Source organism: Podarcis erhardii (assembly GCF_964252035.2).
Source record: "Podarcis erhardii genome assembly, chromosome: 11".
Lineage (NCBI taxonomy): Eukaryota > Metazoa > Chordata > Lepidosauria > Squamata > Lacertidae > Podarcis > Podarcis erhardii.
The window spans coordinates 39,451,358-39,478,016 of NC_138501.1; the positions used below are offsets into that span (position 1 = coordinate 39,451,358).

The following is a 26,659-nucleotide window of genomic DNA, read 5'->3' on the forward strand; positions in this document are numbered from 1 at the left end:
TGCTCCACCTCAGTCACTGGGATCTTCTGATGGGGCATTTGTTGTGGTTCCTCCTCACGCTCCTGAGGTTCGATCAGCCTTTGCTTGGCTCGTACGCTAAGTGTGTTTGAGGCGATGGGGAAGTGGGCAACACCAAATACAAAAGAGCAAAAGAAGTGGCAAACAGTGCCGAAAAATATTGAAGAGCTTTAATGAACTAGTAAATTGCTCAGTGTGTTTTAGTAAAGACCTTTCCTGGGGCACATAGAAACCAAATTGCTGTGCCCCTAAATGAGGTTCCCACCAAAGTGGGTTGGGTAATTTACTGTTTCATTAATGATTGCTATTTTCCTCACCAAGTTGTCTCTTTTGCGCCAGTGTAGAAGTGAAATAGTGGCTGCAGCCAGTTTTGCTGGACTTTCTGTCCTTGCTCAATGCAACATATGGTCCCAGTTCAAAACTCTTTGGAAAGCCAAGCAAGTCTTACATTATGGTTATTGGAAGTATGAGCCCAACAGCACCTTTTTAGACCAGCTCTTTCCTGTTCCCAATACAGTGGTACCTTGGTTCTTGAACTTAATCCATTCCGGGAGTCTGTTTGACTCCCGGAACCATTTGAAAACCAAGGGTGCAGCTTCCAGTTGACCGTAGGAGCTTCCTGCACTCAATTGGAAGCCGTAGAAGCCCCTGTTGGACGTTTGGCTTCCGAAAAACATTCGCAAACCGGAACACTTGCTTCCGGGTTTGCGGCGTTCGGGAGCTGATTTGTTTGGGAGCCAAGCCATTCATAAACCAAGGTATCACTGTACTGTATAAGCTTTCATAGATCACAACAGAACCTGTTTCTTCAGCAGAACAACAGCCAGGCAGGTGCTACAGTGGTACCTCGGGTTAATTACTTAATTCGTTCTGGAGGTCTGTTCTTAACCTGAAACTGTTCTTAACCTGAAGCACCACTTTAGCTAATGGGGCCTCCTGCTGCTGCTGCGCAGCCAGAGCATGATTTCTGTTCTGATCCTGAAGCAAAGTTCTTAACCTGATGCATTATTTCTGGGTTAGCGGAGTCTGTAACCTGAAGCGTATGTAACCTGAGGTTCCACTGTACTTGAGGCATGCTTTAAGAAAGTGTTCAAAATTAGAGCCTGATTGCTTCACAGCAAGCTTTAAGTTGTCCCGGGGAAGCAAAGCCTTTTAAAGAAACGTGGCTGCTTTTGAACATTTCCATTTCATAATTCCTCCAGGGAGCTCAGGACAGCTAACAAGGTTCATCCTTCCTCTTATTCTCACAACAACCCTGTGAGGTGAGCTAGGCTGAGTCGTGATGACTGTTCCAAAGTGACAAGTGTGAGTAGGGAGTTGGGTTCAGGTCTCCCCAGTCCTGTTCCAACACCCTAATCAAGATAGCGTCCTGCAGAAACTACTGGACTACAACTCCCATCAGCTATAACCCTGCACAGCAAATGGTCAGAGCTTTTGGGAGTTTGATGGAACAGAATTTTTCAAACAATCTTCAAAGGAAGTCCCATGTAGAATATGCTGCAGTAGTGCAGACTGGAAGTTGCTAAGATAGGTATAATGATCGTTGTGATACATAGCTCACTAATTGATAGCTAGGTTGGGCCCAAAATAAAGTCATCATACAGGGGTGCATTAGCACAGGGGGTGTGTTTTTTGGGTTGAACAGCAGTTTATAGAGGACAAAACATTGGCTACTCCAGTCCTAACATAACATGGCATTGTGTTTGTATAAAATTATGCTGAATGAGAAAATGTGAATAGCCCAGATGCACAGGAGTGATGAGGAACAAAGTTGTATCTCCCTGGAAAACAGCCCTCTTGCAAGAGCCCTAAATGACACCTTAAGGACCACTAATATGTGTGTGTTAGCATCCAACTGATACACAGGGAAATGTGCTAGTTTTTAATGCTGCAACGACAATATTGCTTATATACTGCTGCTTAAATATCACCGAATAAATGTACCACACTGCTCCAAGGCTACAAAATCCTCAGAAGCAAGGATTTCATCTTTGCTTTAAATAACTTGTAGAATGCAGCCTTTGCGAGGCAAAAAAGTTCTTTAAGGCAGTGTTTCCCAACCGGTGTTCCGCGGCACACTAGTGTGCCGCGAGACGTTGCCTGGTGTGCCGTGGGAGGGAGGCGGGCGAGTCGGGCGGCGAGAGGCGGGGCGGCGGCAGCGAGCACACGCGGGGCGGCGAGCGAGCTCCCTCCCACATCCCATCGCCGCTCGCTTCGGTCGGCCACCCCGTGCTCCGCGCTGGTGTTGGCCAGCCTTGTGCACCCGGGGGATCTCCCCCCGAGAGCGCAAGGCTTGCGGGCGGAAGCCGGCAGCACGGAGCACGGGGCGCCCTTTGGAGGCCGCCCCATGCTCCGCGCTGGTGTTGGCCAGCCTTGCGCACCCGGGGGATCTCCCCCCCCCGTGAGCGCAAGGCTTGCGGGTGGAAGCCGGCAGCACGGAGCACAGGGCGCCCTTCGGAGGCCGCCCCGTGCTCCGCGCTGGTGTTGGCCAGCCTTGCGCACCCGGGGGATCTCCCCCCGAGAGCGCAAGGCATGCGGGCGGCAGCTGGCAGCGCGGAGCACGGGGCGCCCTTCGGAGGCCGCCCCGTGCTCCGCGCTGGTGTTGGCCAGCCTTGCGCACCCGGGGGATCTCCCCCCGAGAGCGCAAGGCATGCGGGCGGCAGCTGGCAGCGCGGAGCACGGGGCGCCCTTCGGAGGACGCCCCGTGCTCCACGCTGGTGTTGGCCAGCCTTGCGCACCCGGGGGATCTCCCCCCGAGAGCGCAAGGCTTGCGGGCGGAAGCCGGCAGCACGGAGCACGGGGCGCCCTTCGGAGGCCGCCCCGTGCTCCGCGCTGGTGTTGGCCAGCCTTGCACACCCGGGGGATCTCCCCCCGAGAGCGCAAGGCTTGCGGGCGGAAGCCGGCAGCACGGAGCACGGGGCGCCCTTCGGAGGCCGCCCCGTGCTCCGTGCTGGTGTTGGCCAGCCTTGCGCACCCGGGGGATCTCCCCCCGGGAGCACAAGGCTTGCGGGCGGCAGCTGGCAGCGCGGAGCACGGGGCGCCCTTCGGAGGACGCCCCATGCTCCGCGCTCGTGTTGGCAAGCCTTGCGCACCCGGGGGGCGCGTGGGGCGCCCTGAAACAGAGGGTTCCCCATGCTGCGGACTGTAGCCTGCCGCCCGACGCGCGGGACGCCCTGAAGCAGAGCGCCCCTCGCGCCAGGCAGACATGGGCCAGCCCCACAAGCTCGGGGGACAGCGGGGAGGCGCAGCACCGCCATCCCACTGTTCCCTAACCTGGTTTGGGGGGGGGAAATAAAGGAAAATTTTTTTCCTTTATTTCCCCCCCAAAAAAGTAGGTGCGTCCTATGGGACGGAGCGTCCTATGGGACGAAAAATACGGTACTTACTATTTCATAATAAAGTAATTATAAAATACTTTCTTTGTGTTTATTTGATGCCTATTAAAGAGAGTTACTTTATATATAGTCAATATAGGCACAGAGTTAATTTTTTAAACATTTTCTAATGGTGGTGTGCCTCGAGATTTTTTTCATGAAACAAGTGTGCCTTTGCCCAAAAAAGGTTGGGAAACACTGCTTTAAGGCCATTTGTTATGTAGATCACACACATTCGGTGCTACTAGAAGACTTTTCCTTTGATGAGGCAGCTGGCGAAACATACTGCACAGTCCAATTCAGTTGCTCAACACAAAGCCTTTCATACAAACACTGGAGAATATAGTCAGAATCTGATTTCCCTTCCATCCTGTAGAGACAATTTAAATGGTTAACTTAAGCTCCCAAGCGATTTTATCCCTAGCAAAATGCAAGATTTTCCTCAGGCAGAAAAGAAGAATGGATCAAACCAGTATTCACTAAAGTTGATTGCAAAAGGAAGTGGATAACTTTAGTGGTAACTGCATGTGGGGGTTCAAGATGGAAATTATGCAGTACAAAAACCAAGCACACAGAAAAAACCCATCATGTCAAGGAGAAGCAGAGTTCTGACATCTAGTTTCCTATAAACAGGCTATGTTTTTTTCATGGAGGAACTTTCAGTTGTGCAAGTTTCTACCTGCAATCTAATATAGTACAGCCTAGAAAGAGGCTTACCACCTTCTCTAATTACAATGGTACCTTGGATCCCAAACGCCTTGCGAGTTGAACGTTTTGGCTTCCGAACGCCACAAACCAGAAAGTGATTCCGGTCTGTGAACTTTCTTTGGAACCCGAACATCCGATGTGGCTTCCGCGACTTCCGAACATTTTGGAAGTCAAACGAACTTCTGGAATGGATTCCGTTCAACTTCCGAGGTACGACTGTACTGTGTGTCTTGTTGTGATTATTCTAACAGCCAATCAAGATGGGATTTAAAACAAGGACTCTTCAGATGACCTGACAATACAGGAGGATGGGAACTCATGATAAAATGGGCTGCTTCAAAGTTTAAAGGTTGAACCCAAACAACAATTTTAATCGTGTCTTAAGTAACTGGGAACATAAGAGCAGATCTGCTGGATCAGGCGAAAACATATCGCCCAACCATCCCATTTTGACCAGGACATCCCGGAATTACAGAAGTTATCCTGGCTTCTGATTGTATTCTGGAATGTCCCATTTTTTTGGTCCTGTGCTCTTGCGAGAGTCAGCCAACTCCCACAAGACGGTGGGACCAAAAGACACACCTCCGTATTTTCAAATTGGAGAGGTGGCATAGCTGTCAACTTACAGATTTGAAAATAAGGGACCAGCAGCCTCAAAAATAAGGGACCACCAGCCAAAATAAGGGATTTTCCGGGCACAGGTATGTTCAGCTTCTGAGCCCCTCCGAGCCAAAGGCAGAAAACCCAGCCAGCAGCCAAACGAAGCCTCAAGCGGTGGTTCCCACAGCGCAGCAACCCGGCAAAGGGGATGCAGCAAGGAAAACCACATCACCTCTCCGCTGGGAAGCGCTGAGCAAAGGCGAGTCCCCAGGCAACGCGACTGATTTGATTGACGCAAGGCATGCAAGCTCCACCCCCCAGTCGTTCTTAGACTCCTTATTGGGTGAGCAATGCAGCCAAGCAACATAGTTGGAGCCTCCCTCCTCCCTGGCCGGCAGGGAGGGAGGGAGAGGAGCTGCTCATCAATAAGGGACAGCAGCGGGACACGGCGCTGGGATAAGGGACTTTCCCACCAAATAAGAGACAGTTGACAGCTATGAGAGGCGGATGCAGAGCAAAGCAGTGGGAAAGTGCCTCCTTCGCTCTTGCTGGCAGCACCACCATGCTTCTTCCTGTTTGCAGGAGGGGCCGCATCAGGTCTGATGCAGGGAATGTTTTTTGTTTCAGTTCAACCACTCATTTACACTGGTCAGCGCATGGTTATGTAGTTTAATATGCTATTGATATCCAGCGACTGAAATCGGTTCAGATAAGAGTTACATGCCACCTGGGGCCATTTTGCAAAGAAGCAATTTGTCATCAGGAGAGAAATTCCTCAACGCTAGCATTATTTCATTTCACTTTTTAAATGAACATCTTCCTTAGGACTGGGGCAGCGGGAACACTCTATCAATATACAAAATTGATTATTTTTCAGGCTCGGGAAATCTTTGTCATTTATCCCCTTTATAAACATCTCTGTAACAGAACCTGAATAACTGACCACATGTTCCACTCTTCAGGATCTATACAAAACAGACAACTGAACAGCTTGTAATTAAACTAAACATAAATGAAGCAGGTGGGCAAGGTCCATGAAAAACCATGGATTATTATGCGGTTTCCAGAGCAACGGGTTTCTTTCCCGCTCAAGAGTACACTATTTATGAATGAACTTGAATCCTGGCTGTGAAGACACTATGAAGACGCTACCTGAATATAACTATGAAGCCCTGAGGAATAGCATTTTGAAGGAGAGATAACTGGATATTCTGACAGGGGCTGATGGGAGTTGTAGTCCAAAACATCTGGAGAGCACCAGGTTGGGGAAGGCTGTTTTAGGGCATTGCTCTTCAGCTGGTGGCTTGACATTTGATTAGAGAAGGGCTGTAGCTCAGAGGCAAAGAACATGCTTTGGATGCAAAAGGTAACATGTCTGCCTCAGGTTTAGGCTGTTTCCTATGCACACCTCAGTTTAAGGACTGTGGTATCACCACTTCTTCCTTTTGTTATTTAGGGCTGTTTCTAATGAAGGAAAAAGAAGAAGAGGGAGAAAGATACACGCAACCCTCTGTGGCGATGACACAGGGTCCCCGGACGCTTGACGGTCTATTGATCCCTGTGCCACCACTGTGATCGCTTCCCTGCTGCCACCGACCCGTTTCTCTCAGGTACACAGAGTCCAGACAGTTGTTAAAATTAAATCAAATAAACAAGTTTATTTTATATGCATTAACAAGTTGATGGTTTCAGATAATTTTTCTTGTCCGTTTCTTATCCTTAGTTTCTTTACCGGCCTATACTTTCCTAATACCTTCTAACTGATTATCCCAACTGTTTAACTGACTCCTCTTAACAGATTCTCTCACTCTCTCACATCAAACTAGCCCAACCCACAGACTTATCCTCCCTCTCCCTTCTCTAACTCCAGACTGACTTTTTAACCACTCTAACTCTAACTCTAGCTCCTCCCCTTGAGTTCCTATTGGTTAATCATTTTACACTTAGTTAACCCTTTCCTTATGACCCAATATGATGTCACACACCTAGGGGGCAAACGCCACACCCCCGTTTTAGGGGCAACCAATATGTGCGCAATTGCGCACCTGCGCATAACGCTGAACCCAGAAGTGATCTGGAAGCGTCATAAAAGACGTCACTGAAACGGTGGAACAGGGGTGGGCAGGGCAGGGAGGTTTCGATTCCATGCAATTTCGCGCAAGAGCTCAACCCCAGTGCAAATAAGGGGTTGTCTGTATGCAGAGATGAAAAAGAAAAAAAGGAGAATTTGTTTAAAAAGAAACAAACAAACAAAAAAGTTGCAGGTTGTGCCTAGATTCTGAATTCTGGGTCTAAAAAAACAAGAGCATTGAAGATCTGTCTAGTACAGTTGATACTAATTCCCCACTTGCAAATAACGTATGCTGAATGTTCAGATGTTTTGGACTACAATTCCCATCAGCCCCAGCTTGGAACAGCTGTGCTGGCTGAGGCTGCTGGGAACTGCAGTCCAAAAAACATAGAGCGGCTCATATTGGGAATATTGAATGGTCCCTCGCCTCTGTGGAGGCGGTGGAGAAGAAATAAAAACTAGTTTGGAGAGCCCCATGGTTTAAAAGCAAACACCGTGAAGCGAAAACCAGCAGAGTCATTCCTTCACATGGAAAATTCTGGTCTGCAGGGCTACTTAACCACTCCTCTTTAAAATGTCTCCTCTTCGCTCTCTCCCCCCTGCCTGCCTGGCATCATGTGCTCCCCCTCCAGTCTGGCACGGATCTTTCTGGTATGTTCTCTTAAATGCTTTGACACATCCTGCGGCATGTAGAGGGCATCATGTTACCAATTAATGGGAGCTACTGTCTCTTGCTTTTTCCAAATTCTGGGCTTCAGCTAATAAAACTGAAGGGGCATTTGAAGTCCTTCCTTCCTTTCTTTTATGTGTTCATGAACAAGAGGCAAGCAGATGGGAAGCATGTAATTTCTGGCCAGGAAACCAGCACACATCTGTGCAACTCGTCCATTTCTCTTGCCAGAGGAACAAAAGCACATTCAGTCGGTGTCCTTGGAGCTGAGGCTTAGCCAAGAAAAGGCCCTTTTGTTTATTTTGGTTTGATTTGTGCACCTGTCCAGCTTTTAATTATTATTATTATTAATAATAATAATAATTATTATTTATACCCCACCCATCTGGCTGGGTTTCCCCAGCCACTCTGGGTGGCTTCCAACAAAGTATTAAAATACAGTGGTCTGTTAAACATTAAAAGCTTCCCTAAACAGGGCTGCCTTCAGATGTCTTCTAAAAGTCTGGTAGTTGTTCTTCTCTTTGACATCTGGTGGGAGGGCGTTCCACAGGGCGGGTGCCACTACCGAGAAGGCCCTCTGCCTGGTTCCCTGTAACTTGGCTTCTCACAGTTAGGGAACCGCCAGAAGGCCCTCAGCGCTGGACCTCAATGTCCAGACAGAACGATGGGGGTGAAGATGCTCCTTCAGGTATACTGGACCAAGGCAGGTCTTTTTTTCTATCTGCAGCATTTATTGATCTGTCAAATCTTTCTTATCTGCTGCTGTACCACCAAAAGATGAAGCATAGGATTGTGCATGAGGACTTGGCACCCCACTTAGTTTATGACGCTACGATTTATGCTCAAGGTCTCTTGGTGAAACTGACCTTTGTGCTTAGACAAATAAATTGAACTAAATTAAAACGCATAAATAAAAAAATCGCTCTCAAGTAAAGAGTAGGTGTTATCCTGAAAAGAAACACCAGCAAAAGAAAACAGAGAAGCAAACAAAAGACCACATGACATCGAGCTTAAAAGAAAAGAGTAGCTGCACATTTCAAAATATTTGTTCAGCCATCAGAAATATTTATGGGGGGAGGGGAGGGAGGGAAATGAATGTTCATAAGGAGTAGAGCTTGGTTAAGCACCAGAAAATAAACATCCTTCATTTAGGATAGTGCTCAGTTGAATTGCCCCCCCCAACCCACCCACAGTTTTGTCACCATGTTTGCAAGTGGTAAAGTTGGTAGGCTTTTTGAGAATGGAGAATGAATGGAGAATGAACAGGGCTGAAGTGTGGTCTAAACTTCCTGGCAATGGACACCCACACTCCTAGGGACCCTTGCTTCTTCATGATGGCACCATGCGATGACATGGTGTCATCGTAAAGCCAAGCAAGACTGAATGCTGGGTTCTAGTCCAATGACTGATCCAATCCAGAAAGTGCCAAGGCCACTGGACCACAGCCAATTCTGAATGAGCACCTTGCTCCAACAAAGGTTGGGGACAGATTGAAGCCTCCATCTTAAGAACTACCGGTACATACCTCCTCCAGACTCCACCTCTCTGTAGAGGACTGCAGAGCCTTCAAGGACCAACCCCCTGAGCACTCCTCCTGCATCTCATAGCTTCCATTCTGGTGTGCTCCCTGTGCCACCAGACTGGTGCTGTGTGGTGGGAGACATCTGGTTCTTCAGAGCCAGGGCAAATGGAGGGTCCAGACCCTGGTGGTCTGGGAGTTTCCTTTGGGAGCTCCTGTCCAACAGCCTCAGGCACAATGGTCTCCCTATGTCCAGCGGTCAGCTCTGACCACTGAACCAGACTTGGCTCCCCACTGGGTGCCTCTGCAGCCTCCAACTCCATGTCCAGATCGATGCAAGAGATGGGAGTCATGACATGGAGGACAAAATGGTACTCATAGCAGTCCCAGGAGTGCAATTATTTATATTGCTGCCACAATAATAAAAGAGGTAGTAATGGCGATGAAATACAAATGAAAGAACAATGGCAAGGGAAACTTATGGAATGTGCAGAACTGGCAAAACTAACAGAAAAACTACATGAAAAGGACGACAAAGACTTTAAAAGAGAATGGGAACCATTTACAACATATATGAAGAGGCAACATAAAGAAATGGACTCATTGGCAGGGTTTGAGTAAACAATCACAACTGTATACAACAAAAAATAAGACTATATGTATTGAGGAAATTTTGGGGAAACGATACGCCGAGTGAACAATATGGAAATAAAACAAAACGGGAGTATGGGGAAAATCCAGGGGAGGAGGGTCAAAATATGAAAAATTGTTAAAGATATATTGTTAGAAGAAGTATACATGGAAAAAATCAATAAAAATTAAATTGTTTTAAAAAAGAGGTAGTAATGGTGGCAAGCAAAAATAAAACGCCGAAAGTCTTTGTGAAATTTCCCAAGTCCTCTTCTATCCTGATAAAGTTGGACACAGTGAGGCAAAGCAACAAGGCTCTGGGAGGGTTTGTGAAATTATCATCCTGTATCGCCCTTTGCTTATGCAACACTGCATACAACTAACTTAAATTCTTATTCTTCTTCTTCATCGTCATCACTGAGGAAAACAAGCACTTTGAAAGGAGGACTGTAACAACCACTTCAAATCATTCAAGTGGAATGAACGTGGCTTCAGAGCGAGGGCAGAACTTAATATTTTTGCAGCCACTGCATAAGGCACAGCAGAATATCCTTTAACTACTGTGGAACTGGTCCTGAACAGTTTCCTCAGCCTGTCATCCTAATGTGTTGACATGATTGCAGAGCCTTTTAAAATTAATCTCTTTCTTTTCTGAAGCGGCTGCCACACATCTTCTGCACATGTTTGTTGACAATTTGATAAGTGCTTTTTTTTTTTGGTATGGGGGCAAATTATAATCTTTGTCTATGTTGGGCATCAAGAGACCATTTCTTCAGTTAGGCCCCTGGCTTTGCTTTCTCTGGCAAAAGGCAGATTTTTGAAAGAACATAGGTGTACAACTTTTTCTGCCAGGAACATGTTTGGGCAGCTTAGCAAAGGGGCCAATGTTTCCCTCCTTTGGTTAAAGGATCTCTGTAATGGCCAGGTGACTGCCAATCCCCTTACTTCCACACTTTATCCAAAATGCCAACCAGCTAACCTCTCTTTCCCAAATAATCTAACCATTAAAACTGCAGCATTAATCCCAAAGCAGCTTCAGGACTGATGAATGATGAATTGATGAGCTCTGTTTGCTTCAGCAGGATTTATGAGTCTTCAAGGAGGATCGCTGCCCACAGAGCATTATTGTGTGGGCAACTGTCTGAGGGCCACGTGCTAGGGGCAGGTGGTGCCAGAGGCCCCTAACAGATACAAATAGATACAAATTACAGATAACTGAGCATTCAATTTTGGGTGCTGCAAGGTTATGGTAAAAGAGCAAAATATAGCCGTACCTTGGATCTCAAACACCTTAGCCCCCGAACAAATTGGTTCCCGAACAATCGAAACCCAGAAGTGAGAGTTCCAGTTTCCAAATGATTTTCAAAAGCCAAATGTCCGGCGCAACTTTTGATTGGCTGCAGGAGCTTCCTGCAGCCAATCAGAAGCCACGCTTTGTTTTCTGAACGTTTTGGAAGTCTAATGGACTTCCAGAATGGATTCCATTCAAGTTCCAAAGTACGACTGTGTGTCATTCTTAGCTTTGGTATGGAAAAAGTAAAGGTAAAGGGATCCCTGACCATTAAGTCCAGTCGTGGCCGACTCTGGGGTTGCGGCGCTCATCTCGCTTTATTGGCAGAGGGAGCCAGCGTACAGCTTCCGGGTCATGTGGCCAACATGACTAAGCCACTTCTGGCGAACCAGAGCAGCGCACGGAAACGCCGTTTACCTTCCCGCTGGAGCGGTACCTATTTATCTACTTGCACTTTGACGTGCTTTCGAACTGCTGGGTTGGCAGGAGCAGGGACTGAGCAACAGGAGCTCACCCCGTCACGGAGATTCGAACCGCTGACCTTCTGACCATCAAGTCCTAGGCTCTGTGGTTTAACCCACAGCGCCACCTGCGTCCCTTTTGGTATGGTAGGCTACGCAAAAGTCAAACAGTGGATTATCAAAGTTCAAGAAAACATTCTAGCCTAGCAAAAGCTTGCAAGGAAGGCATGGCGCAAGGCCAGTGAAGGTTCTGGCTCGGGGAGGAGATGTAGCCATTGAGAAAGTGCAGTCATCTCAACCAATGCCAGTCTGACTGCTGGGTGGCCACTCACACATAATGATTCCCCCCGCAAAAAAGAAGAAGAAATAGATAATCAAAAAGGGGGACAAGAGAGGACACCAATTTTCATACTATGTGCACACAGTAATTTGTATAGATGCAATTTTAGAAATACAGTAATCATCTGGCCATTGAAAGTTAGCACTGTTGCCAGGTGAATTTCAGAGAGCAGGGATTTATACAGCTTGGGGGCAGGGGCACAGAACAGGGCTGACTCCGTGTCCCCACCGAACAAGATTGTCCCCACTGAAAGAACATTCAAGAGAGCCTCCCCGGACAATCTCAAGCACACATAGCCTCATTTGCAAATGTTTTAATTCATATTCATACAGCAACAGCAGTTGCAAATGTCTCCTCCAACCAGACATCTTAACTAAAGGTTTGAGACTAAGCTAAAAAGTCTCACAGAGAGATTGGAGGAGTGCATTCCAATCCGTCGACCCACCTGAGAAGTCTAATGCCCCCCCAAGAGAGCTCTGTCATTATGATTTTCAAAGGCATCTATTTATCTGGTCTAAGATGAGCACTCTGACCAGACACTGCTTGTGGCACTCTTGAAATCTGGGGTTATACTATTCTGACTTCAAGATAAATGTCACGATGTTCTCCATAGCCATAACAACGTGACATTGCCTGATGTCTTGTATCAAATTAAAGAGGTTTTCTTGAAGCTTCCAAGCATCAAACAGAGCTAAGATTGTCCACTGTTTTTACAGGCATCCCTTCTAGAACTTTCTTCCCTTACACAGTCTCATACCGCCCCCCTAAACTTAGTGTGTGTGTGCGCGCGTGCGTTTTGTTCAACTCAAACACAAGTTAATAATGAAACATTCATACACAGGAAAGGGCAAATAGTGGTCAAATTTGTATGAAGAGACAAATCTGTCTGGAGGTATGCACCATGCAAGAAATAATGCGGAAACATAGGGTGGACACAAGCACAGTTGCTCCATCTTCAGGATGGAGGCGTGAGGGCTCTGACAGGGTCCTAGAGTCCTCCTTCCGCCTCCCCAAAGCCAGCCAAGTGCTTACCAGGGCTTTGGGAAGGAGGTGTCAAATTTTGGCTTCACACAAGTTGCCACACCACCAAGGTCTGCCCCTGCTTGGGCTGAAAGGTATTGCCCAACTCTAGGCTACTGAATGCTATTCCAGTCCCTCCAGTTAACTGAACAAAAACCTAACTGCATAGGATTTTTTAGTGGATTTGCAGCCCAGGGATTTGCAGAGTTTTTTCACTGCTCAAGCTCCACCACGTTAGCTGTTCTTATGCCCAGGAGTACTTCCTTTAACATCTATAGTATGCCTCCCTCTTGCTCCCTTTGAAACCATTCTCATAACCCTCCTTTTCCCTGTGAATCTCTTACTTCCCACAGCCCATTGTCTACAAGTATCTGAAACAAATACATATACTTTCCTGTCTCCCTTCTCCTTCCTCTGTTGCCCCCCCCCCAGTAGCACACTGTAAGCTCCTTGAGGCAGGGAATCAGTCCTCTTTAAGGATGGAAAAATATGTCAACTTCAGTTTCTCATTTTTCTTACATTGAGTTTAGATCTCTCCATTGGTTTGTGATTTATTCAGGAAGTTCTCATGAAAATTCATAAGCATATCTGCGCAAATTTCTCCCATGATACACATCTCTGCAAGGCAATTCCCCCAATGTAATGCATTTTTACTATTAATTTACATGCACATTACTCATCTATCTATCTAAACACACACACATTACATGGCTAGACAACTGCATTGAAAAATTCACCGGAGTGAGAATTTGCAAGGATAGCCGTGTTTCGGTTTGCATATTGTTTGGGAAACTGCAAATTATGTAAGCTCACCTTTGAATGTGAGCCAAATCAAATATCTCCTGGAGCCACCCCATGTCCTCTTGTAAAACACAAAACACCACGTACAAAGAGATTCCTATGTAAATACTTCATTTTGTACCCAGATCCCAAATTACCACTGATGCAAAGTGATATTGGTAAAATCCCCACCAGTAGCCTCAGCTGCCACTGCCAACAAATCTGGTAGCATCGGGCTTCACCAGCTCCTGGTAGCAGAAAGGCTTCACATTTTCTCTCTCCATCCCTAACAACTAATTGGGAAGCTTTTTCCTTGAAACAACAAACCTCTTCCTAATGACTAAGTGCTACGCATCTCTCTAGCAAGTTGTTTCATTCTGCATTCTGACCATATATTCTATGTGCTCAAACACTGCCATTATTTGCGCACTAGCTACAAAGGAATAATACTAACATGCATACTGACTGGACCAATTTGAAACCACCCATTATATTTCAAAAACAAATTAGAATGTCTAGACATGTTTCTTTTTGCCTGGCAGTTTTATTTTTCTGCATTAGACAAAAATAGTAATATTAAGGATGTACATGTACAGCAGGGGAGGTGAATCAAAAGCCCTTGCCTCATGTTTAATTATGGATGCAAGGCATCTGAGCCAGTGAATGAATTAATACAGGCAGCAGGTTGAGGAACAAATTAGCCTCCTTATATTCAGCGTAAGTGAAAATTCAGCAAGGGGGATTGCTGTCTTAGCTTGTCTTTGGTAAATAAAGTAAATGAACTTTAGAGCCACCAACACGTGTTTCTTAAAAATCTATGCTTAAAACACCTTCTATGCACAACATAAAAAGATTGGTTCAAAATATTCAACTGTCTACCCCTGTAAGCCACTAAGTGGAAAATCCAGGAGGTCATCATAGCAGCCTTTTGCCAAGTGATTTTGCATGCTCAAAGTTAGATGATGGAAGAGGTAGGATTCAAGAGGATTTCCTGATTCATTGCTCAGCCTCTTTCTATCATGGGATTTTGAAACAATGTCAAAAACACAAGCAACAAAATAAAGAAGAGCAAAAGACTTTTTAATTTAAGCAAGTGAGAGGTAACATAGTACTAGAATTTGTGGACCTTCGTTGAAACTGAATGTTGGAGGATACTCCCATACATTCTTATATAAGCTGATATAGTGTTACTATCCTAATAATCCTAATGTCAATTGCCTACTACATTCTGTATAAACTCACTCCAAATGCTATCGCATTTATTCAGACAAAGTCTGTGCATAAGCAGTCCATTCATAAATTGCAAGTGATGTCATATTGTCAATCCGCTGATTATAGGGTATCATATCTCTGTTCTTCCAGTTCATCAATATCAATCTCTTGGCCACCATTAGGGTGCATAGAAAAAACTGTAGCTAGCCTTAATTATGTTTCAGGTAGACAAGCCAACTTCAAACTTTGATGATGACTCTGCCTTGTTTGTCTATAGACATAGTTAAGACTAGCCACAGTTTGGTATTTGAATGTAACAATAAACCATGGTTAACACTGACTGGAAATTGACAGGCAAGACTTCCATGAATTTGTCTCAATACCTTTTAAAGCAGGCATAGGCAAACTTGGCCCTCCAGATGTTTTGGAGCTACAACTCCCATCATCCCTGACCACTGGTCCTGTTAGCTAGGGATGATGGGAGTTGTAGTCACAAAACATCTGGAGGGCTGAGTTTGCCTATGCCTGTTTTAAAGCCATCTTAACCAGTGGTCATGCCATGGTAGCAAAATTCCAAACAATATTTTCTCCAACTATTATTGTTTTCTTTAAGAATGAAAATGAACAACAAATAAAGGCTTTTTAAAAAGATTTCATGTTACTTTAAATCGTGATAGCTAACTTGACCTTTAAAAACACACACAAGAAACCCCCACTATAAAATATTATAGAAATCACTGTTGCAATGTTTGTTCCAGCATTTTGTTTGTGAAGCTCAATAAATAATACCCAGCTTCTGCCACAGAGTTTCACAATGTACTGCATGGCTTTCACTGTGTTGCACAAGTCCTACCTACCCCCACTAAAAGCGGAGCACCACCAGGAGGCAACGTGAATAAAACAAAGGCCTGGTTAAACATAAAAGCCATGGCCTGGCAATTAAAAACTAAAAGGTTATGCCAGGCACATCTCTCTGGGAAAAGCATCGTATACTCAACATGTAACTGTTGGGAGGCACCCAGAGTGGCTGGGGAAACCCAGCAGATGGGCGGGGTATAAATACATTATTATTATTATTATTATTATTATTATTATTATTATTATTACTACTACTACTATTACTGTTTACCTTAGCTTGTGACACCTGTATACACACACAGACACACATATAGGACCCACCCTACTCTTCTGATTGCAAATTGTTTTAACAGATTTTAATGTTGCATTTTTTAAATATTGTTGTAACTTGCCCTGGACTCTATGGTGATTAATGGGTAAGTAATCTAATACATCATGATGATGATGATGATAATCATTATCATACATTCATCCATTCATTCATCCCCCACTTTTACCCTGATGGAACTCAAGGCAGTTTACAGTTAAAAATGAGTGCCGCAAAAAAAGAACAGAAAAACCCCCAATAATTAAAAACAATTAAAGATTGCTTGAAGTAAAACCATACACCTATATAAATCTATTAAAACAATATGGTTAGAGCATGGTGCTGATAATGCCAGGGTTGCAGATTCAATCTCCATATGGGAAAGCTGCATATTTGTGCATTGCTGGGGGTTGGACTTAGACCATCCTCAGGGTCCCTTACAACTCTACAATTCTATGAATCACAATAAAAACGGCACAGCACCAGCCCTCTCATTAAAAGCAGTTGGTTCCTAAAAAGCCTGTTGCAACAAAAAAGTCTTCACCTGCCAGTGGAAGGACAGCAAGGAGGGAGCCAGTCTAAATTCTCTATGGAGGGAGTTCCAAAGTCTGGGAGAAGCCACCGAGAGGCCTTCTCCTGTGTCCCCGCCAAGAGTTCCTTTGAGGGCGGTGGGACTGAGAGAAGGGCGTCCCCAAAGATATCAAAACCCAGGCAGGATTGTATGAGGAAATACGGCGTTTCAGATAGCTTGGACGTAAGCCGTTATGTCTACATAAGGTCAAGCCGCAGGCTCAGTCAGCTCACAAGCATTTCAAAACACAGCTATTGCAAAGTCTGCTAGGACTGAGACCTAGGAACGAGCCCTGGCAACAGCCCATCTCCCTATCAGAGAGTTGTATAATAATTTATGTGCCACAAACTATTCTGCAGCTCTAGCATGGGGGGTAAAGTCAAACGTCATTGGTTGCCATGGGTGGTACAGCAGTTGGCTCCGAGCAAGCATAACCTTGTAAATAGCAGGAGTGCTGGCCGCAGTGGGAGCACATTTACAGGGTATATTTGCATATAATGGATCCATCTCTGCAGAAGAGATTAGATGCTTTTAAAAATGCTCTTCAGCTGCCTTTTTTACTTCATCACCACAGCCATATGTATTAAATGCCTGGCAATTGCTAGTGAATTTTGCTAAAAAAAAAAAGAGAGAAACATAAAAATCTGATTGCTATTTAAAATATGACTTTGGGGGAAATGGCCATGGCGTAGTTAGTTGGAAAGCTGACATCTATGAAGACTTGTCACACCACAAGAGCCCAAGGCTAACCTGAGTGGAGGAAGTTTGTTGGTCAAGTCTGACAGACTTCAGGTCTTGAGTAATATTCCGTGGAGCGGTTGGCGGCATCAGTGATAATTAACAGTTTAGGGTGCTGACCACAGCAGAAGCAATCGGAAGGTTGCCATAACAGTAGCATCTTTTCCAATGAGTGCATGGTCAGTTCTTTTCTCCAGCTATTGTCTGCGATCAACAAAGTCTTGCAGGATTATTATTTTTTAAATACTGGAGGAAAAAACCTGGACAACAAGACTGCTTATCTAATAATTATCCACCTAATAAGTATATACGCCACCCATCAAATGTAAGACTCCAAGGGCACTATGTAATAAACAGTGTATGCACATCACACACAAGAATTTCTTATTGTCTTCAGCCATCTCATCGGGGACTGTGATTTCTCTACCCAGTCTACTGAGGTACTGGGGGTGAGCATTGACTTGGAACCCTTTTCACAAGCTCCCGTTCCTTCCCAGCAGCTCATCCAAGTGTGAATCTTCTCAACTGACCAAGATTTCTACCCTTACTTGTCGAAAGAGCAGTAAGTGGTCGGAAGTGATCAACAAAAGAGGTTTAAAGACTGTCTCAAGGCAAATCTTAAAAATTGTAGTATAAATGCCAACAATTGGGAAACACTCGCCTGTGAGTGCTCCAATTGGAGAACAGCCTTTACCAAAGGTGTCATGGGTTTTGAAGACACTCAAACTCAGGACACAAGGGAGAAACGTGCTAAGAGGAAGGCACGCTTGGCAAATCCACACCGTGATCAACTCCCGCCCAGAAACCAATGTCCCCACTGTGGAAGGACGTGTGGATCCAGAACTGGCCTCCACAGTCACTTATGGACTCACTGTTGAAACCATGTTTATGGAAGACAATCTTACTTGGCTATGGGTGATCACCAAAGAAGAAGAAGAAGAAGACCTTCTTACCACTGCGGCCCAGACCCCTGCAACTGAGATCAGGGAACACGCAACAGGTGTGCACTTAGGCGTGGATCAATGGCCCTAGATCGACTCCAATAAGTCTAACTAACCCCTCACTTCCAAGCCCTAGCAGCCCACTACTGTATGTTAGCAATCTTAGTTTCCCAACTGCAGAATAGGAGTCACAGATCGAAAGCTATTCCATGCTTATTGAAAAGACACCTGCAGTAAGAATCTGAAAGCCCTTAACTTTGCTAAAGTCTGCTAAAATGAATCAGCAATGGGGGTTTAATAATGTTAACCTGCCTTCTGATCTAAGAGGTGCAACAAAATTGACCAAGGTGCAATTAAATCCTTTCTACCTTCGTAATGAATGGGGGGGGGGGTTATAATGGCTTACAGGAGAACCTCTGAAAATCAAGCGCAATCAAATATGAACAGAAAACAAACGCAGAAGCAGCAATGTATCATTGCCATCTAGTTAAAGAGAGAGAGGGAGTTATTCTGCCAACAATAGTGTCAGAAATGGATGGGAAAGTTTGCAGTCTAAAGGATTGTTGTTTTGCAGGGCAACTTTATTTTTACCTTACTCTGAAGAAGTGTTAAAGAGAACATCGTAATATTGTATGAAAGAGACAAACTGCCTCAGTGAGGAGCCCATGTGGAAACCAGTACTCTTCCAACAAACAAGCCAGTGGTTGTTTGTCAAAAGAGCCACTGGGACATTCCCTCAGAGAACTCACAAGAAGTGGTTGCTGATGAGTGTGCGCTATAGGCAGTGGTCTGAGCTGAGCTGGGAATCAGTATGCATTGGATGAATTCAGTAGCCAGGACTGGAAAGCAACCAGGACATAGGACAGAGGAGAAAGCCAGAACTCGGAACAAAAGGGTAAGTTAGGATTGAAGAGCTAACCAGCACGACAAATCAAGGAATAAGTCAAGAACCAGGATCAGAACTGTTACATTTTATTTTCTTATTTCTCTAAATATTTTTTTAATCCTAATACATGGTCCAAAACTCCTCCTAGAGAAGCTTATGGATAATTTAAAAGGCTTAAAAAGAAAGAAAGACATGATACGAAAGAAAAATAGATTGGGAGGGAAGAAGAGAAGAAGTCTAAGGGACAAGTTTTTGTTAACAAGTTCTGATGAGAAATTTTGAGTGACCCTCAGAATATCTTCCATCTTGCAGGGGAAGGAATGGCGGCAACCAACTTAGTGGAGGAAAATTATTTCTCTTGCCTTTTTCTTCAGCTGACACCAGTAACATCTACCCAACATAAATTACAAGAATCCTATCCGCCTTCCAATAAGTTCCACATAAAATTTAGAAGATGTCAGCCAATAAGGCTAACAAAACTAAACGGAACAGAAAACAGAAGAGATGCTATCGAATGCCGAACATTCCACTGGCTTCTCTCCCGAAGGAACAAGATAAGATAGATGCTGGTGGATAAGCAATTCTAGGGGATTTGAGCTACAGCAAGGAAGGTCCTAATGTGAGCCCTCAGCAGCCCAGCCTCATGGGTGGAATTCTAAGCAAGTAATCTTGATTAGACCTTGAAGAAACAGTCATAGAGGAGCACTAGGAGGAGGAGAAGGAAGCCACGAGAACCTAAAAGCCTGATGGATCAAGACAGTGGCCCCTCTAGGCCAGCATTCTGTGCTCACTGTGCCCAACTAGAAACCTGTGGGAAGCCTGCAAGCAGGACTCGGTCAGAAGAACACTTATCCCCTCCTGTGGTTTCCAACAACTGGTGTTCAGAAACATTACTGCCTCCAATTGTGGAGGCACAGCATGGCTAGTTGTCAAGTCCTGACTTGTCTTCGAACAGCTAGCGCTGAGAAACACAACAGCAAAGAGAAGCTGTCTTGCACCAAGTCAGAACACTGGCATACCAAGCTCAGTATTGTTTCCACTGACTAGACAGCAGCTCTCCAGACTTTCAGACAAGGCCTTTTGCCCAGTGCTACCTGGAGACGCCAGTGATTGAACTTGGGGAGTCTAGAGCCTGCAAATCACGTGCTCTACCACTGAGCCTTTAAGGCAGCTGCATCGTTTCATCACAAATCTAAGAGATAGATTGTTATGGCAGCAAAGCCAGGTTTGCAGTAGGAGGGGAGGAAACCTACAGCAGATAATGATTTGTGGAGATGTAGCACACCAAAAGCATTTTTTTTTTTTGCAAGGATCATCTTGTCCAAATGCTGCTTTGTTTTCCTTTATCATGTGCTCTTCCCTTTATCATGCGCTCTTGCAAAACATTTCTCCTCCAGAGTGATGAATTATTACTCTCCTAAGGGCAGCGCAACAGAGGTTTTAAATGGACCAAAGTTTATTACAGAAGCAAAACAAAAGAAGATGTGTCCAGCTTCTTCCACTGACAAGAGATCATGTTTCAAAAGCGCCTATCCTTGCTTGCATATAGTTCCATGAGCTGGGACTCATTCCCAAGCTCTTATTTCCCCTGCCTTAAATGCAGGAACAGAAAACCTTATTTTGTCGAGAGCAGGGTTACTGCCTCTCATTTTCCTCTCCATTTTGTCACCGCTTTTTCTTTCAAGCTATCTCTCCGCCTCTGCCCAACTGGTCACCTTGACAGTTCACTCTTGATAGATGTTTGACCTGCTCCCTTATGGAAGCCTACCTCTGACTCTTTCAATTTTGGTCCGTCCCCCCCCCCCCCGTTTCCCTCTGGGATTCCCCCTCTGAAACCTACACGAAATCACTCTGTAGGCTTCTAACCCTCAGCTGATACCATACTGGTTTCTTATACAAACCAGATAAGCTGATTAAGTTCAGGCAAAATCCCTTTTCAGATGCTCCGAATCTTATCATCATGTGAAGGAAGAAATCAGGGCTCATGAGATTTCAGCAAGATCTTGCCAGAAGTCGCCACCACGCAACACAGGCACATGATGCTTTAGCAGGGAGAGGGGGGAGGCGGTGGCATGGTGGAGCATCCCATTTCACCTCAAGCAACAAAATGGGAAGATGCTGGGGAATGAACTTGAGACCTCCGGCATGCAAAGTGGCCCCTCTACCTCTGTACTATGGGCTTTCCCATAGACCTTGAGGGTCATCTGATCCAACTGTCCTGTAATGCAGGAATCTCAGCTAAAGCACCCATGACAGATGGCCATCCAATTTCTGCTTAAAAACCTCCCATGAAGGAGAGCACAACCTCCCAAGGGAGTCTGTTCCACTGTCAATCAGCTCTTATTGTCAGAAAGTTCCTCCTGATCTTTAGTCGGAATCTCCTTTCTTGTAACTTGAAGCCATTGGTTCAAGACCTACCCTCCAAAGCAGAAGAAAACAACCTTATTCCATCCTCCATGTGACAGCTCTTAAGTTTTGAAGATGGCTATCATATCTCTTCTCAAGTCTCCTCTTTTCCAGGCTAAACATAACCCAGCTCCTTCAATTGTTCCTCATAGGGCTTAGTTTCCAGACCCTTGATCTTCTTGGTTGCCCTCCTTTGCCCTCAAGCTTGTCAATATCCTTTTTAAATTGTGGCATCCAGAACTGGACACAGTATTCCAGGTTTTGCTTTTGTCTTGGCCGCCCATTGCCTGTGCTTCTTGTAGCACTTTGGCTTCAGGCTGGCCTCTTATCTATTGCATAAATGTGACACAGAGTTGAGAATGGTTCAGATAAATATCTTAGTAGAGTTCAGGTTTGTTCCCACCCCCAACACCCCAAGGTCACAGAATATGGCTCTGAATCTGGAGCAAATGTGTGGCACATTCCAGCACTTTCTTTCCTTGCGAACAACTCGAATTTTACTATTTGCAACAGAAGGAGGGAAACGAAAAGGTGCAATGCCCATTTCTTTTTAGTGCCCATTAAAAACCACAGCTATGCTAACAACAGTAGCAAAAGATTCCCTACAGCTCCTTGGCTTGGGCAAATTCCTGTGAAGGTTGATAAAAGGGGTCGTTCCCCCCCCCCCCAGCCTTTTTAGCCCCCAAGGAACATTAAGCGATCTGAAGAGTACTGTTCATCCATTCTTAAAACACATGTGAACACTGTTAAGAATAGCTTTAAAAATGTCCCATGCAAGACAGGCCGGAAAATATCTTTCTTTCAGTGCAGCATACTGGAACAAATAGACTGCGCTCCTTTGCTTGGTTCCACATCTAAGAGGCCTCTCCGCAGTTTTGGCAGTCGAGAGGCATTCCAGCTGCCTGGCAAACACAGCCCCCACGTTAAAAAACAAAAATTAGCATGCAGCTTTATAAATCAGACAAGACACAAGTACTCTTTCGGGCAACTCGATATGCGGAAACCCATTCTAGTTAGTTGTACACAAATAACTCCACCTAATACTCCCCTCTCCAGACCTCTCAGCATCGAGCACTTTCAGGATTGTACCTCCCTTGGACAAAAATTATTTATCTGTTTTTCCTAATCCCCCAAACCTCTTAGGCTCTCGAGGATCTTGAACGGACTGCGCGTGCCCTCGGCCGCTCTACAGCTGGGGAGAGGCAGGGGCCATCTTGTCACACACACCACCACCCCAGAGTGGCACCCAGGGAGAGCCACCCCCTCTGCCCCCCCCTTTGTTCGCCCCTACCACTCCCAATGAATTTCTGGGCGCTACAGTTTGTTAAGGGTGCTGGGAATTGTAGCTCTAGAACGGGTAAAATACGTTTCCCAGGATTATTTGGGAGGAGCAACGTGTTTTACGAAAGAAGCACTAAGAGAGAAGTCTTGATCAAAAGTATGTCCCACTCACTCTCAGGTAATCCTCAATGTGTTTACTCAAAAGTAAGTTCCGCTCGAAACAGTGGAACTTACTTATGATAGCACTACAATATGGCTACCCCTCTGGAAATAGTTCCTAGGAGATCATGGCCCCAATTTTGCCCAAAAACTCTGAATCTAGGAACTGTAAGGAAGAAAGTTACCTATTCCACAAATATATTCCATTTTAGTCAACCAAAGTCCCAACTAAATGTCACACACAGATACATGTATTTAACGCATCTCCACAGCTACTGTTTGTAAAATGTATACTCAAATTGTACTACTCTGTGGAGGGTAGCAATGGAGTCTGCAGGGAAGCACTTTTCACAATGTTATCACGTATTACATCACCATGACTTGAATTTTTGAACTGCCCATTTCCCCCCTATAACTCCCCCTTTTGCAGTCTGGCTACCCATTAAAAGAAGAAAGAATTCCTGTGCTGAAAAGAAGCTTTTGGTTAGGGAAAAGTCTGAGAGGATTAGAGGATAAGGCAGGCCCCTCACAATATATCAGAACTTAATACAGTATATACAGGCAACAATGCTATCATTACCAGAAACATCACCTTAGCTCTTAAAATGAAAAGCACAAAAATGAAAACAAAACAACTAGTAGGTCTTAATGCCACCAGGCTTTACCGATAAGTGAGCTTTACAATATCACTTAAAAGACAGACAGGGAAGTACACAATCTTTAAGGTCAGTCCGTAACCCTGGAGTCACAACTGAAAAGGCCTAATCCTCAGTTGCAGATGGTTTCCAATTCCTGTCCTCTAGGGGACACTGGCCGTGTCCCTTGATGATGACCTCAACCAATAAGTTCAGGTTCATATGAGGAGAAGTGCTCTCTGATGTACGGTTCAGTGTTAAATCATTGAACCAAGCAAGGTAAAAACAGTAGCCCTAGCATGAAAACTATGGTGAGCAAGTATCTAGTGTCAAGTACATCACACAGAGCTCAGCAACAGTGCATCAAAAGCTTTTCTTCACCAACACTCACCCTTGTCCGTGGAGGAGGAATCGCTTGCAGACACCAGTGACAGAATAAAAAGCAAGAGACGAAGATCCATGCCTCTGGATTCCACAACTGTGAAAAGAGACAATAATGTCAAGCTCATTACATTAACCACTTGTAAGATGTAAAATTCTGTTTCACCCGTCTCCTAGTTTATTGGGTGGCTGGATGGAGTTGAGGAGGAGATTATAATAAACGTTATTGCCTTGTAAAATATTACTGCCTATTATACACTGTACAAGACCGTAAATCCCACTCTTGGAGGGAGGCTACTGGGCCAGGAATTACTGCAGGCAATGAACAATTTCCATGAGCTATATCAGTTTAGTAATGGTATAACCATCAACAAAGAAGTCCAGGGATTGTAGCTGGGTGAAGATGGACCCAATTCCATTAGCGATCCATCTGACCTACCCATATAACTATTGTTTCCTGGCAAGGGGTGGGAGGGGAGTATTAAACCATTACAGATATATGGCGTCAGTCTAGACAATTTCAGAGAATAAGAATAGAGTGGACATGATCCAGCAAAAATTAAACACTTTTATGTCCTGCTGGTTTCAGAGAGAACACCCAGCATTTCCTGGTGAAATCAATGGACTTTAGCAATGTTTTAATTCATCTTACAATTTATTTATTTATAAGCATTTATAAACCACGTAATACTTTATTTTTAAAAAATCACTTAGTGTACAACATAGTAATAATAAACAACAACATTAAAACGGAATATAATGCCCGTGAAAAAAGGTCAGCAAAGAACCATATAAAAATAAGGTGAATGCAACCGTTACAGTCCCTTTGCAGAGCTTTCCACAGATGGGGTGACACTGCAGAGAAGGCTCTGTCCCTCCTTGCCATTTAAGAAACTCCTCATGGCAATGAGACTTGGAGAAAAACCTTCCCTGAAGCTCTTAAGACACAGGCAGATTAGGATAGGGAGAGGCAGTCTTTCAGGTATTTTGGTCCCAACCCATTTAAGTTCCACCACCTTGAATTGGGCTTGGGAGCTGAATGGGCAGTCAAGCTAGATCTTTCAGAATCAGTATTATGTGATCCTATCTGGCTTTACTGTTTTGGCAGCTATGGTCTGCATTAGCTGAAGCTTCCAAATTGCCTTCAAGGGCAGTCACATGGACAATGCATGGCAACCGTCGATCCAGAAAGTACAGTGAAATTGACAATTTGTATGAGAATGAGCATAAAGTCATAAGCTATTCCAAACAAAGTCATGAATAATGTTTGTGGGTATCCATTATTATATAGAGTAAAGGAAGAGCTAAGAACTTATATCATTTTGCACTTTTTTCCCCTAGGGAAAAGACTTTTGTGATGTCCTTTGCAAATATATTTATGCATTCTCCCCAAACAACTCATGGCAAGACTTGCAACAGCAAAAAAGAAAATAGAAGAAAGCGCATCTTAGTTATTGCCCTTGAAAAATGAAATGCACACAGATTTCCACATAATGGGACCGATTTTGAAGGCTTTCCCTTGCCTAATGGAAACGAGACAGAACTCTTCGCCAGCTGGAAGGAATTAAATCCCTCCACAAACTTCCACAGTTGCAAAAGCCCTCAGGCCTCACAGCTATTCCTCCCACAGCTGACAGCAGAGGCCAATGGTAAGTGGCTAAATGCCAGCAATGTCAGAATTCTCCTCATTAGATCAAGCTCCGCTATGCTTAAAACAGATGGACAAAACTTTTTTCCTGTTCTTTTTTTGCATTCAAAATCAAATTGTTCTGGACCTTGCTGCATATACTGAATTCCTGGCTAGCTTTTAGACAGCGATTATGGTCACATAATGGATAACTTCTAAAACGAGGAGTACATACTGACCCAATTTAGCCTTACCTACCCTGGTGGCTTCCAGATGTGGCTGAACTACAAGTCCCATCATCCCTTGAGCGCTGACTATGCTGGCTGCAGCTGATGGGAAGTTGTAGTCCATAATATCTGGAGGGCACCAGGTTAGGAAAAGCTGGTCCATTTCAACAGCATAGCCAAAGCATGGCTTGGCCATTAGGAATGTGCTGCAAGTCATCTCTCTTTCCTCCTCAAACATACAAAGATTCCTTTTTAAAAAGCAAATGCAGTTTGTCAAGAATCTCATCATAGGGACACATTTCTGCATAGCCTTTATACATGCATATGTTTTGAGAGCAAAGCAAGGATGAGACAAAGGAACATGAAGGGAGGTTTATAGTTACCGATGGACTAAGGAACCTGCTTCATGGTGCATTAAAACAGAACAAATGGATGATAAATGGACCCCTCCAAAACAGTGGCAGTGGGGGTTTGTGGTATGTTCTGCAAGATGTCTTTAACACAGTAATAGTGGATTGATACCAGACCATCCATACATCATCCACACATCTATGAGTTGTTCTGCAATGCTTTCCCCAACTTTAAGCATTATAGCCATCTGAAGCGGTGTTCTTGCTTTATAGTGCAACTAACACAGGACCAAAAACCCACACCCTCAAATATTTGTGGTATGCAAAATTCCAGGATTAGCAACAAAGCAACATGCCTGCCCCCAAGCTTTTGCAGGCACAAGCAGTATTGAAAGTGGGCACAATATAAACGGTGCCCTGAGGAGCCTCAGTGCTGAGCTGGAGTCTCATGTGCACATTTAGAGACACACAAGTCTTCAATAAGAAAGTGTGTTGGCAGTAGAAAACAGAGCAATGCAAGTAAGAAGGGGTAGGATGAATGCAGATGGCGATCGGATCGGGCCCGTTGTAGCTACACAGTGCTGTGGAAATGCTACTT

At 44.8% G+C, this 26,659-nt stretch overlaps 1 protein-coding gene across 2 annotated transcripts in view; it reads right to left on the reverse strand.

Moving 5' to 3' along the window:
* GHR (growth hormone receptor) overlaps nt 1–26,659 on the reverse strand; it is a 100,895-nt gene that overhangs the window by 27,951 nt on the left and 46,285 nt on the right. For both annotated transcript variants that reach the window (XM_081881497.1, XM_081881498.1), the window contains exon 2: nt 23,868–23,954. In XM_081881497.1, the coding sequence (XP_081737623.1) occupies nt 23,868–23,937 (70 nt within the window). In that variant the 5' untranslated portion in view covers nt 23,938–23,954. The remainder of the gene's footprint in view (nt 1–23,867; nt 23,955–26,659) is intronic.